Source organism: Danio rerio, chromosome 5 (assembly GCF_049306965.1).
Source record: "Danio rerio strain Tuebingen ecotype United States chromosome 5, GRCz12tu, whole genome shotgun sequence".
In the NCBI taxonomy this organism is placed as follows: Eukaryota; Metazoa; Chordata; class Actinopteri; order Cypriniformes; family Danionidae; genus Danio; species Danio rerio.
In genome coordinates this window covers 4,847,501-4,859,685 of record NC_133180.1, presented here as the reverse complement: position 1 = coordinate 4,859,685, position 12,185 = coordinate 4,847,501, and the positions used below count along the sequence as shown (strand labels likewise).

General features: G+C 34.0%; 1 protein-coding gene across 2 annotated transcripts in view; it reads left to right on the top strand.

Moving 5' to 3' along the window:
• Positions 1-840: 840 nt before the first annotated feature.
• srrt (serrate RNA effector molecule homolog (Arabidopsis)) overlaps positions 841-12,185 on the top strand; it is a 43,818-nt gene continuing 32,473 nt past the window's right edge. Inside the window, exons 1-5 of one of the 2 annotated variants that reach the window (NM_173238.2) lie at positions 841-935; positions 1,737-1,892; positions 4,329-4,472; positions 5,726-5,872; positions 10,850-11,038. In NM_173238.2, coding sequence (NP_775345.2) covers positions 1,774-1,892; positions 4,329-4,472; positions 5,726-5,872; positions 10,850-11,038 — 599 coding nt within the window. In that variant the 5' untranslated portion in view covers positions 841-935; positions 1,737-1,773. Of the gene's footprint in view, positions 936-1,736; positions 1,894-4,328; positions 4,473-5,725; positions 5,873-10,849; positions 11,039-12,185 lie in introns of both variants that reach the window. The other variant, XM_068221086.2, reaches the window with a different exon arrangement.

Genomic DNA, 12,185 nt, shown 5'->3' with positions numbered 1-12,185 from the left:
CTTTTTATTAAGAAATTATTATTTTTGAAATGAGAAAGTTGTGTTTCATCTGATTGAAAACCACAAATCCAAAAATAAATAACTAGATGCATTTTGAAATCTGCTTTTCAAAATTTTGTTGGGTTTTGTTTGGTTTATTAATTCATTCATTAATCATATTCATTATTCATAATTCAATAATGTTGGACATGGCATATATTGTATGTTGTACAAGAAATAACTTACCTGAAAGAGGTTTTAGACTAAATATTGATTTTTATTTGGTTTGCACTTGTACTTGCGGAATAAATTACAATATTTCAAGAGTAATTATTGGAATTCATTAAAACTTCATTATTTATTTTACCAAAAACAAAAATATAACATTACTCCTTATTCACAATTTATACACATTTCATAATTTTTTGTGTGCCACCCCAAGATTTGTTGTGGCCTTACTTGGCCACCCTTAAGAAAATTTTCTGGGGGCGCACTGCTGTTAGAAATACTCATAAGATTTACATGTTAGCTTTTATGTTTATATAACTCTAGATCTGAGTATCCGCAGGTGGAAATAGAGAATAAAGTATATAAGTAGCGTAGCTGCTGTTCATAGATTATTTGATAGTAAATGTCAATGCAAAAAGGAAGTGCTATAAATGAAAATAAAAACTAACATGTAAAGCTTATGAGTATTTTTCCAATAGAATGTCTGGTGCATTAAACAACTAAAATAAAAACTCAAACAAATATATCACTGGTCAATAATGGTTATTATTCTTAAATAATTAAACATTTAAGACTTTTAACAAATTTTAAAAGCGATTTTAACTGCGGTCATCCTGTCACTGAGTGGCGCAGTGCTTCCGTATACTAACTTCCGGTGCCGCTCCGTGTGGACAGTCGTGCGCTGGCGGGAGTTTGCCGGATTAAAGCCGTTTAAAACGAAGAAATCGGTCAGTACTTGACATTACAACGCTATTTTAATTTTTAACGGCTCAAATTGACATAAAAGAAGTGTTATAAATTATAATAATCGAATGTGTGCCTTTTTATTACGGTTATCTACTGTTTTCCTTACATAACTCGCCGGAGGCTTCATGAAACACGCCGTGTGTGCTGCTAATATTTGATTTTTCTTCTATAAACATGAATTACATCACATATCCTGTCGATTTCTATAATGTGTATCCATTTACACTTCACTTATTGTCGCCGATTGCTGAATTATTGAGCTCGACTCGGCTGTAATGCTAGCATGCTAGAATCATTAGCTTCCTATTGTGTGTGTTAATCGATCAGAATTGTGTAACTGTTGTTATATCCTGCGTTTAATCAACATATCTGCATTAAGATGAAATTAGTCTGTGTATAAGTGACGCGGAGAGATTTGAAAGTTATGTGGTTTGTGAATTGTCTATATTTACAGTCTCATTGAGGTAAACTTGGTTTATTAATCGCACATTCGTTCGTTAACAGCTCCAATATTGTTTACCAAGCTAATTTGTATATTCTGTCTATAATCGCATTTAAGTATGACTTCCATATCATTAGTACGATATAACTGACTATGAACTATGTACTCTGATAGTCATTGGCTGCTAATGACTTCCCGATTTTGAATTTGCAAATAAAACTTCTCTAAAATATGTTTTATTAAGGAGAAAGTCAGAATGTGCGAATATTAAACCAACGTTGCCTCAATTACTGTCTATCAGTACTGAGCTCTTTTGTTTCTACTCTCGTGTCAATCACAGCAAAGCTTTCCTGAAACTCGGCCTTCACTGAAACACAATGGGCGACAGTGATGACGAGTACGACCGCAGACGCAGAGACAAGTTCCGCCGGGAGAGGAGCGACTATGACCGGTCCAGGGAGAGAGAGGACCGCCGTAGGGATGACTGGAATGACCGGTGAGGGAGAAAGATTTAATCTTGTGAAATATAAATAATAGTCAGAATTTATTACCGTGTGCTTACACACACAAGGGATTAGTTTTAAACAGAGATGCAGTTACTCACAAAGCTCTGGATGTTGTTGAATTGCTCGTACAGATTTGTTTTACATTTAGTCATTTAGCAGACGCTTTTATCCAAAGCGACTTACAAATGAGGACAAGGAAGCAATTTACACAACTATAAGAGCAACAATGAATAAGTGCTGTAGGCAAGTTTCAGGTGTGTAAAGTGTAAGAAGCAAAACATTAGTCTTTTTTTATTTTGTAGTACAGTTAGTGGTGGAGTCAGAGAGGCAATTGCAGATTAGGAAGTGAAGTGGAGACTAAATAGTTGAGTTTTTGGTCGTTTCTTGAAGACAGCGAGTGACTCTGCCGTTCTGATGCAGTTAGGGAGTTCATTCCACCAACTGGGCAGATTGAATGCGAGAGTTTGGAAAAGTGATTTCTTCCCTCTTTGGGATGGAACCACGAGGCGACGTTCATTCACAGAACGCAAGTTTCTGGAGGGCACATAGATCTGCAGAAGCGAGAGCAGATAAGGAGGAGCAAAGCCAGAAGTCGCTTTGTAAGCAAACATCAGAGCTTTGAATTTGATGCGAGCAGCAACTGGCAGCCAGTGCAAACGGATGAGCAGCGGAGTGACATGTGCTCTTTTAGGTTCATTAAAGACCACTCGTGCTGCTGCATTCTGGAGCAGTTGAAGAGGTTTGATAGAGTTAGCTGGAAGCCCGGCTAGTAGAGTTGCAGTAATCCAGTTTGGAGAGAACAAGAGCTTGAAAAAGGAGTTGAGTTGCATGTTCAGATAGGAAGGGTCGGACTTTTCTGATGTTATAGAGTGCGAATCTGCAAGATCGAGCAGCTCTTGAGATGTGGTCAGAGAAGTTTAGTTGGTCATCAATCGTTACTCCAAGGCTTTTCACCATTTTGGATGAAGTAATGGTTGCCCCATCCATCTGGATTGAAAAGTTATGGTGTAGAGTATATAAATATTCAGGTTATAAGGTGATGTGTACAAATGCATATGGAGAAAGTATCGGATTGTATATTGTTATATGGTGCTTTGTACAAGTGCGTATGAAAGTATTGCACAGATTTATTGCACAGTAGGGGAATATTTAAGTGTTCATGAGGTAGATTGCCTGAGGAAAGAAACTTTTCCGGTGTCTGGCTGTTTTTGTGCTCGGTGCTCTTTAGCACCGACCATACGATAACAGTTCTAACAGGAAGTGTGCTGGGTGTGAGGGGTCCAGGGTGAATTTGCAAGCCCTTTTACTAGCCCAGCTGAGCCGAACTAGACTGTGATTGAATCATTTATTTATAATTAAGGTGGAAGTAGGGCTGGGCAATATGATAAGGTAAAAATTAGTTCCCATCAAAAAGTAATTGCATCCAAAGTAAAAATTCTTTTTGATATAATTTGTGTACTATATAAATTTATGTATATGTGACTCACACACTTGCTTAATCAGGATAAACATATACCGTTTAGTTGAATTTTTGCACTTTGTAATTTCTTTTTCAACATTTCACTTAAATGGAACTATTATTTTTCTTTTTCTAAAAATGATCAATGACTAAACTATTATTTTAATAAATATATCTGTTTAATAAGACGGTTGTTAAAATGCTCCAAAATATATTGCCTATATTTACTGAGTAATGGATAAAAATATTCATTTACAAAATGAGGTAAAAAAATAAATAAATAAAATAAATAGAGAACTTTTAAGTGCCATCTGAAAGTTTTTTTTTTTTTTTTTTTTTTCTAAAATGAGCATTTTTCTCAGCCTCAGATGTTTATGATCGATTATTTTACTTTAAAGGTGATGAAAAGAATTACTGAACCTACACACAATTTCAGATGCCACTTTCATAATCAGAACATGTAAAACTCTTTCTTTTCTACATTTTCAAGTCAGAAGTTTACTCCGTCATATTAGATTGTATTTCTCACTTTATTTAGAACTTAAGAGGGAATGTTTTGCTGAATTTAGAAATATCAAATGTTAATAAAATGTAAAACACTTGATTACTTGAAAAAGCTAATAATTACAGATCTAAAATAATAATAAAAAATAGGGCTAAATTAAATGTAAAATGTAAGCATTGTACTTTCAAGATTAAGAACTTATTCATGATATCTTTTATGCATATTTCTGTCTGCATCCTTGTAATGATGTTTAATGCGCCCATCAAAATTATTACTGTAAACAGTGTATTTTGTGACTACCAAATAAACTAAAGAGCATAATATGAAAGAATAGAGATAGACTTTTTTATTTTGTCCACTTGATATCTAGATATATCGGATGGAGGTGGGGTTTTTTTTAGTCTTGAGGGGCTTGTATATTTGCACGTTATTATATACTTTTGTTGTTTTTGTGGTTTACTGGCGGCCCTCGGCTCGGGAATGGGACCGGGGCCGAGAGCGTCGCAGCAGAGGGGAGTACCGGGACTACGACAGGGGCCGACGAGAGAGATTCTCCCCTCCACGACATGACATGAGCCCCCAACAGAAGCGCATGAGGAGAGACTGGTGAGAACCTGGGATTTTTTTAGGGGAAGAGAAATAGCTTTTGTAAGGTGGCTTGCTGTCTACAACCCATGCAATAGTTATGTCATATTTATTTATTTTTTTACATCAGACAAATTTAAAAGTCAAGAACAAAAGAGGCGTATTAAAAAAGGTTAATGTGTAGTGCAGCACTTTGCAAAGAAAATATATGGATTATTTGTTTGTTATTTTTTTAAATTTTGCTTTCAAAGTTGTTAATTTTTTTTTAAATTTTTCCTTTATTTTAATAAATCAAATCTTTACTTTTAATTTAAATAAATGGACAGTCTTTTCAAATTAATATTCATTGAAATGTTCAAACAATAAAGTTGAGTATTTGTATATTATAAAGAACTTTTTTTATAATTATAAAGTATTTAATAAGCGTATAACCTTTTATCCTTTACCCTTTTTAATTTCATTTAAGTTGTTTTATTTAATCACTAAAATTTTGCAATAAAATGGAATAAAAAAAAAATATTGATGCACCTTTGATTTTATTAATTTGCTTAAATATATCGATGATTTAGATCAGGTGTGTCCAATCTCGGTCCTGGAGGGCCGGTGTCCCTGCAGGTTTTAGCTCCAACTTGCTTCAACACACCTGCCTGGATGTTTCAAGTATACCTAGTAACACCTTGATTAGCTTGTTCAGGTGTGTTTGATTAGGGTTGGAGCTAAAATCTGCAGGACACCGGCCCTCCAGGAACAAGTTTGGTGACCACTGATTTAGATGATTCTTTATTTTAACAAGTAAATTGGTCAATACAGTTAATTTATTTTACCTCCAGTTCAATATTTTGGATTTTCTGCCAATATTTCATTCATTATGAGCAATGATATTTCTGCTTCTAGTCTTTGTTTTGATTTCCGATTGTTAAAATATGATTGATTTGTCTAAGCATTAAAAGACTAAACAGTTTCAAATATTAAGGAATGCTCCTGGATAAATCCATCAATGGTTCTGCACTTCAGTGTTTGGACTTTCAGCAGTGAAAATTAAACCACACTGAACTGAACTAAACTTCACCTCTGAAAACTGGACTGACACTGTTTCAATTGACTAAGAACTTCTGTGTTAAGCTTCTTTGACACAATCTACATTGTAAAAGTGCTATGGAAGTAAACATGAATAAAAAAAATAATAAATGGGTCTAAAACTGAACAGCAGTTTTACTTTAATGGACCTACAGCGATCTAATGATAGTAAACAAACTCTTTCCTACTACTTTTAGGGATGACCATGGAGGTGATCCGTACCATGGTGGCTATGATCTGGGTTATGGTGGCGGTGGAGGACCCAGCTACGCCCCTCCTCAGCCGTGGGGTCACCCTGACATGCACCTGATGCAGCCCCATCATGGAATCCCCATCCAGGCCAGGTGAGCGGATGCAAATCAGCATTGTTGTCAACCACTGATTGACACGTTAAGGTCTGCGTGAAATCACAATGTTAAATGTTTATTTTAACAGACATGACCTAGAGCTGGACAATAATTGGATATCAATATATATGGCGATTAGATTTTTATTTATTTTTTTTCAATAATGGTGATTATGATTTTTAAACCCATTTCCGGTATTTCGATATAAATTTGCATATATATATATATATATATATATATATATATATATATATATATATATATATATATATATATATATATATATATATATATATATATAAAATTTTTTTTTTTTTTTTTTATTACGTACAAGATCTTATAAGCTCAGCCGTGAAAAGCGTGATCATGTCACTTCAGGGTTCCTACGGGTGCTATAAATCCTGGAAAATGCTTGATTTTTAATATAGTGTTTTCAAGGTTAGAAAGGTGCTTGGATTTTGAACAAAGTGCTTAAACCTGCTTGAATTTAAAATTGCATTGCTTTCATAATAATTCGTTATCTTACATAGTTTTCCTTTAAGCTAAAAATTTATTTTGCACATAATCAAAACCATTTGACAGGTGGGACATTTGCCATACAGTTAAAACAGTACCTTAGTCCTAACCTTAAGTAATATTGCCAATAATAAAAAGTAATATTGATGAACGCTTACAAACTGTCGTTTCCATATTTAGTGATGGATTTTCACAACAATTGACATAGAAACAGTTTATTCATTTACTGCAGGAATATTTTCTGACTCTTGATGATTTAATTTGTTATGAACTTTGAATAGCAGTGGACATGAAATATTACGAACGAGAAATCAACTTCAGGTAGAAAGAACAAACTTTAAAAGATACTTCATCCAATAACTAAACTTTCTATATATATATATATATATATATATATATATATATATATATATATATATATATATATATATATATATATATATATATATACTTATATAATAAGTTATATACTTATAACTTTCTATATATATATATATATATATATATATATATATATATATATATAAAGTTTCTCTTTACTGTTTTTGGGTGAACTATCCCAATATTTCTATGCTCCAAAATATTCAACAATTTAAGTTGAAATGTCATATTGTGTTTTTTTTAAATAGCACAATGGATTTAAATGTGAATACGTGCATACAACATATGTAAATGTAATATACCATGGTTGTTAGGTGCTGATAAACAAAAATGCACATTGAAAGTGCTTGAAAAGTGCTGGAATTTGAAGTTGGAAAAGGTGTAAGAACCCTGTCGCTTGCGTGATGACGTACATCACAGACACGCTGCTGGCAGTGCTCAGCAGTCGGCTCCGTCGCAGAAAGTTTTAGCTAAAAAATGGGAGCCCTGAATAAAGATGTGTATGAACAGGCTTCCATGAGTAAGAACCCATAATGCCGCTTTTGCGGCTTTTTTTGCTGAGCGAAAGCCAAAAGTAGGTGTGCGAGGAGCTCCAGCATAAACTGCAAACCTTTCACAAATGGTGAAAAGGCGTGTATGGAAAGTACGGCGAATAAACTGTTCACTGCATTGCTTAATCTGAGCCGGATCTTGCTCCGGGAAATAGCAATATTCGGTCAGATATTCGTGCTTTGTATAACTTGTGCATGGTGAATACCTGCGCGTGTGCGTGTGTGCGTGCGTGTGTGCGTGCGTGTGTGCGTGCGTGTGTGTGTGTGTGTGTGTGTGTGAGAGCTAGCGAAGCTGTGTGCAGTGTTGCCAGATGTTGCTGACTGATTCCATCCCCAAAACTAACCAAAACTCGCCGAAATGCAAAAACAACCACCCTATCAAATTCGAAACCGCCCAATCTGGCAACACTGGCTGAGTGCAATGTGTACACGCGCACACACATAAAGTCACTTTTGTCTAATCGGCTTTCTTACGTTTACAATCACTCTCATTGATTGGTGATTATTGTTTTGAGTGCAGAGAGCAGCGAAAATGAATAATGAAAAAAGTGGCCTACTAAATAACGTATGTATTTTCAAAAATATAAATATATGAATAGACTATATAAAATATATAAGAACTATTTTGTTTAATGTTTTAGTTTAATTAGGTAATTAAATACAGATATATAAATAGACAGATAAAACCCTTAAATGATGTTCAAGATGAAAAGCAATCGTTACTATGAATGTACTCATCTGTTTGTAAAGGCTAAATACAAATAAAAAGTGAACATTATTTTTTCTACTTTTTTATTTAAAAAAAAAAGTTATAAGAGCCTGGAGGTATTAAAGACTTTGCAAATTCAGTTTGCAGACATCTATTCTGTGCGTTCTTGGCAGTTTTCCTACCTGGCTTTTTAATTTTGTCCATATCGATATCGGAATTATATCGTATCGACTGAAATTAAGAAATATATCGTGATAAATAATTTTGCAATATAATCCAGCCTTAACATATACTATATAACTGCAGGTTAACTATGTTTATATATAATGAATCTCACTGTTAAAAGCTAATGTTTACTAGTTAAAGTTATAAGTAACTAAGTTATGGTAGCTAATAACCTTAACTTTTCTGAATTTGACTGTAATGCAATAATGTGCACATTTAGTAAAGCTGCTTTGAAACAATAATTGTTGTGAAAAGATCTATACAAGTAAACTTGAATAGAGTTTTGATAGCTCACATTATTCTTCTGGTAAATAATTAATCCATGCAATGTAATCCACTGAAAGGAATGTGTGTTTAGATAATCTTCAAGGTCTGACCATTTGCTTCCACATTTTTCACTTTGACGCTTCAGCCACAATATTCTTTATGTCTTGTTTTTATATAGTGCTTGTTATAAATTATGTATCTGTGCACTTTATTATTTTGGAAAAAATAATTTGCCCTCTTAATAAGTTTAAATGACTTTACTTGTGTGATGCATTTAGGGCAGCGCTATCTGTTCTTTAGGGGGGGAGCAGGGCAATCAGGACACATCTTGTTTCTGCCCTGCTTTCATCCATTTATCAATTTTACCCTTTTGTTAGCTAAGCCAATCTTCCACCAATCCAATCAGTTTCAAAATGGTAAAATCATGCACCACTTTAAATACTTTTCTCATCATTCATTTGAGTGTTTCGTTTGGATGTATAGTTGAAGTCAGAATTATTAGCCCCCTTTTTTATTTTATTTTTATTTTAAATATTTCCAAATGATGTTTAACATAGCAAGGAAATTTTCACAGTATGTCTGATAATATTTTTTTCTTCTGGAGAGTCTTGTTTGTTTTATTTTGGCTAAATTAAAAGCAGTCATTAATTTTTTTTCAAAAACATTTTTGGGACAAAATTATTAGCCCCTTTAAGCTAATTTTTTTCAATAATCTACAGAACAAACCATCATTATACAATAACTTGCCTAATTACCCTAACCTGCCTAGTTCACCTTATTAACCTACTGAATCCTTTAAATGTCACTTTAAGCTGTATAGAAGTGTCTTGAAAAATATCTAGTAAAATATTATTTGCTGTCTTCATGTCAAAGATAAAATAAATCAGTTATTAGAAATAAGTTTTTAAAATTATTATGCTTAGAAATGTGCTGAAACAATCTTCCCTCCATTAAACAGAAATTGGTGAAAAAAGTAAACAAGGGCGCTAATAATTCAGGGGGGCTAATAATTCTCACTTTAACTGTACATTACGATAGGAGAACTATTTATAACTTTTTTCATGTTAACTTTAACCACGCCCCTCTTAAAGGTAGTTTTCTAAGAGGTGATGATGTGCAAAAACAAAGTCCGCCCCATGCTCAATATTCCATTTCAGTTGGAAGTACATCAACATACTAAAATAAGTCAATTCAACTTTTTAAAAAACTTTTAAACATTGAAGTTTGTCTTTCTCACTTTGCCATTACACATTTGTAACGTTAGAAGGTGGATGCTACATTTAAAGTCTCTGACAAATATAAATTTACATTGTTTATTTTGCTAGCACACATTGTACTTTAGATGAACTAAATTAATTTGTGCATATTAATCCATGGAAGGAAAAAGAGCTTGTTTATCCGCTTGTTAAGTGTGACGTCACGCGGAGCGGCTTCCGGGTCCAAGCGCTCTATTCAACTGAATGGGGAAACTCATGAAATGGTCATTTTAATCGTTTACAAAGCGATTTAATACTTTTGAAAGTCATGATCGCAATATATATGTCCATGCCTAATATCCGATGGCCAGAAAGTGATTCATTGTTTTATAAATTGTTAAAATTTTGGTATTTGTTATGGAGCAAGCCCAGCGATTGTTGTGTACACTTTGATTTTATGTCAAATTAACTTATAATGTGTGATATGAATAAAAAGTGATCATAAACGAATGATTTCTCCACTCAAATGAATGGCGGCTTGGACCCGGAAACAGTATTACATACGTCACAAACACGTCACCACTTAAGCGGATAATATTCTTAGCCACGCCCCTCTTACCAATAGAATGCTTCAAGGGAATGATGTGCAGAAAGAAAGCTCCGCCTCCTACTTAATATTCCATTTAAGTTGGAAGTACATCAACATAATGAAATAAAAGTCTCCATCTCTCCCAGATCACACTGACTTTAAAACCTTACAACTAAAAACTGCTTTTTCTAGAAAGACACTACCTTTTTTGATTTGCGATTTACACATTTGTAATGATAAAGGTGGATTTTTGGTACATTTTAAAGTCTGTGAAATCAAATTTACAATGTTTGGGATCATTGTTCCTATCCAATGTTCTTCTTTTCTATTGATTTTAATGTAAACACACATTTGACACACACGTTTCATTATTATTTTCACATCCTTTTGAAGCACTGTGTTTTTAGATGCCCCTTCAATTGAAAAACCTGCCCCCTACTCAATATTCGCTTTCAGTTGGAAGTACATCAACACACTGAAATAAATCTCGTCAACTTGCGATTCTCACAGACTTGAACCCTCTCTGGTCTTTCTCTCCAGGCTGGGAAACATCCACGATATGGATCTTGGTCCTCCTCCTCCTGTGATGAAGACCTTTAAGGAGTTTCTGATTTCTCTGGATGACTCTGTGGACGAGACGGAGTCGGTCAAACGCTACAATGAGTACAAGATTGATTTTAGGCGTCAGCAGATGCAGGACTTCTTCCTGGCCCATAAAGATGAAGAGTGGTACGAAAACAGTTCCTCTTTTTCACTCTATTATTTTAATTTCGCCAATATCTGTGCATTTAAACTAGACAGTCCTGCAGAGAGGAGGCTAGTGTTTGTGTCTATCATCCTCTGAACATCTGACTGTATTGCTATACTGTACTGCATTTGGCTTGCAAAATGGTTTAATTCTCAGAGTTTCTACAGGTTTTATCAAGTCAAATTTAAGACTTAAGACCGTTTTAAGACCACTTTGAATGAAATTTCAGACTTGCACAAGCCTAAACGCTAAAACGAATGTTATTTAAAGGAAGGAAGATAATTAAACCATATTGGTAAATAGAGTAAATAAATAAACTTTTGAGATGGAATGATAGTATTTGGATGGGTGTAAGCTACGGATGCTCAAAATAATCGATTAACTGTTAACCGGAAGGGTGTGTTTGTAACCGATTGATGGTATCAGTTAAACTATTAAAAATATTATTTTAGATATTTATAATTTTAGCTGAATAAATGCGATTTTTTTTTTTTTTTTTTTTTTTTTTTTTTTAATTTATTTTATTATTTTTTTTTTCTCTCGTTGAGTGGCATCTTTTGATTGTTTACTAAAAGCCGCAATTGTTTTGCTCGCGGCTCATCCCAGAGCAGCACTTTGTACTAGACCTCGCTGTTTCAAGTTATTCAGAGCTGTATGAATTTACAAATCTTGAATATCACAATATTATAAAATATTATAATTGTAACAACATAGACAGCAACACTCTTGTACAATCAATACCCAGCTGACTCGGTCGTTTCATAGTGACATAAAAAAAGAGGACCTAAAACGCCTCACGCTTTTGGAATGGAAAAATCACGTTTGCTCTGATCAGACATATTTGTTAACTCGCGGGACGATAACGTATGACCACACGTGCCTACAGACGTATTTGCCAAAGAAGCAAAATAGAAGAAGAATATTGCTGTTTGTTACAGAAGAGTTGATGACAAACCAGCGCTGGTGCTGATGGCCTCCTGGATCTGCGTCATAAACACAACAAATAGGCTTTATCTTTCATTTCACAGCTTATAAAGCATCTATGCACATTAATGCAATATCATATTTAAACAACAAAATAGTTTACAAAAAGTCAACAAATGCGCACGTTGTCATTGTCTTTTCATC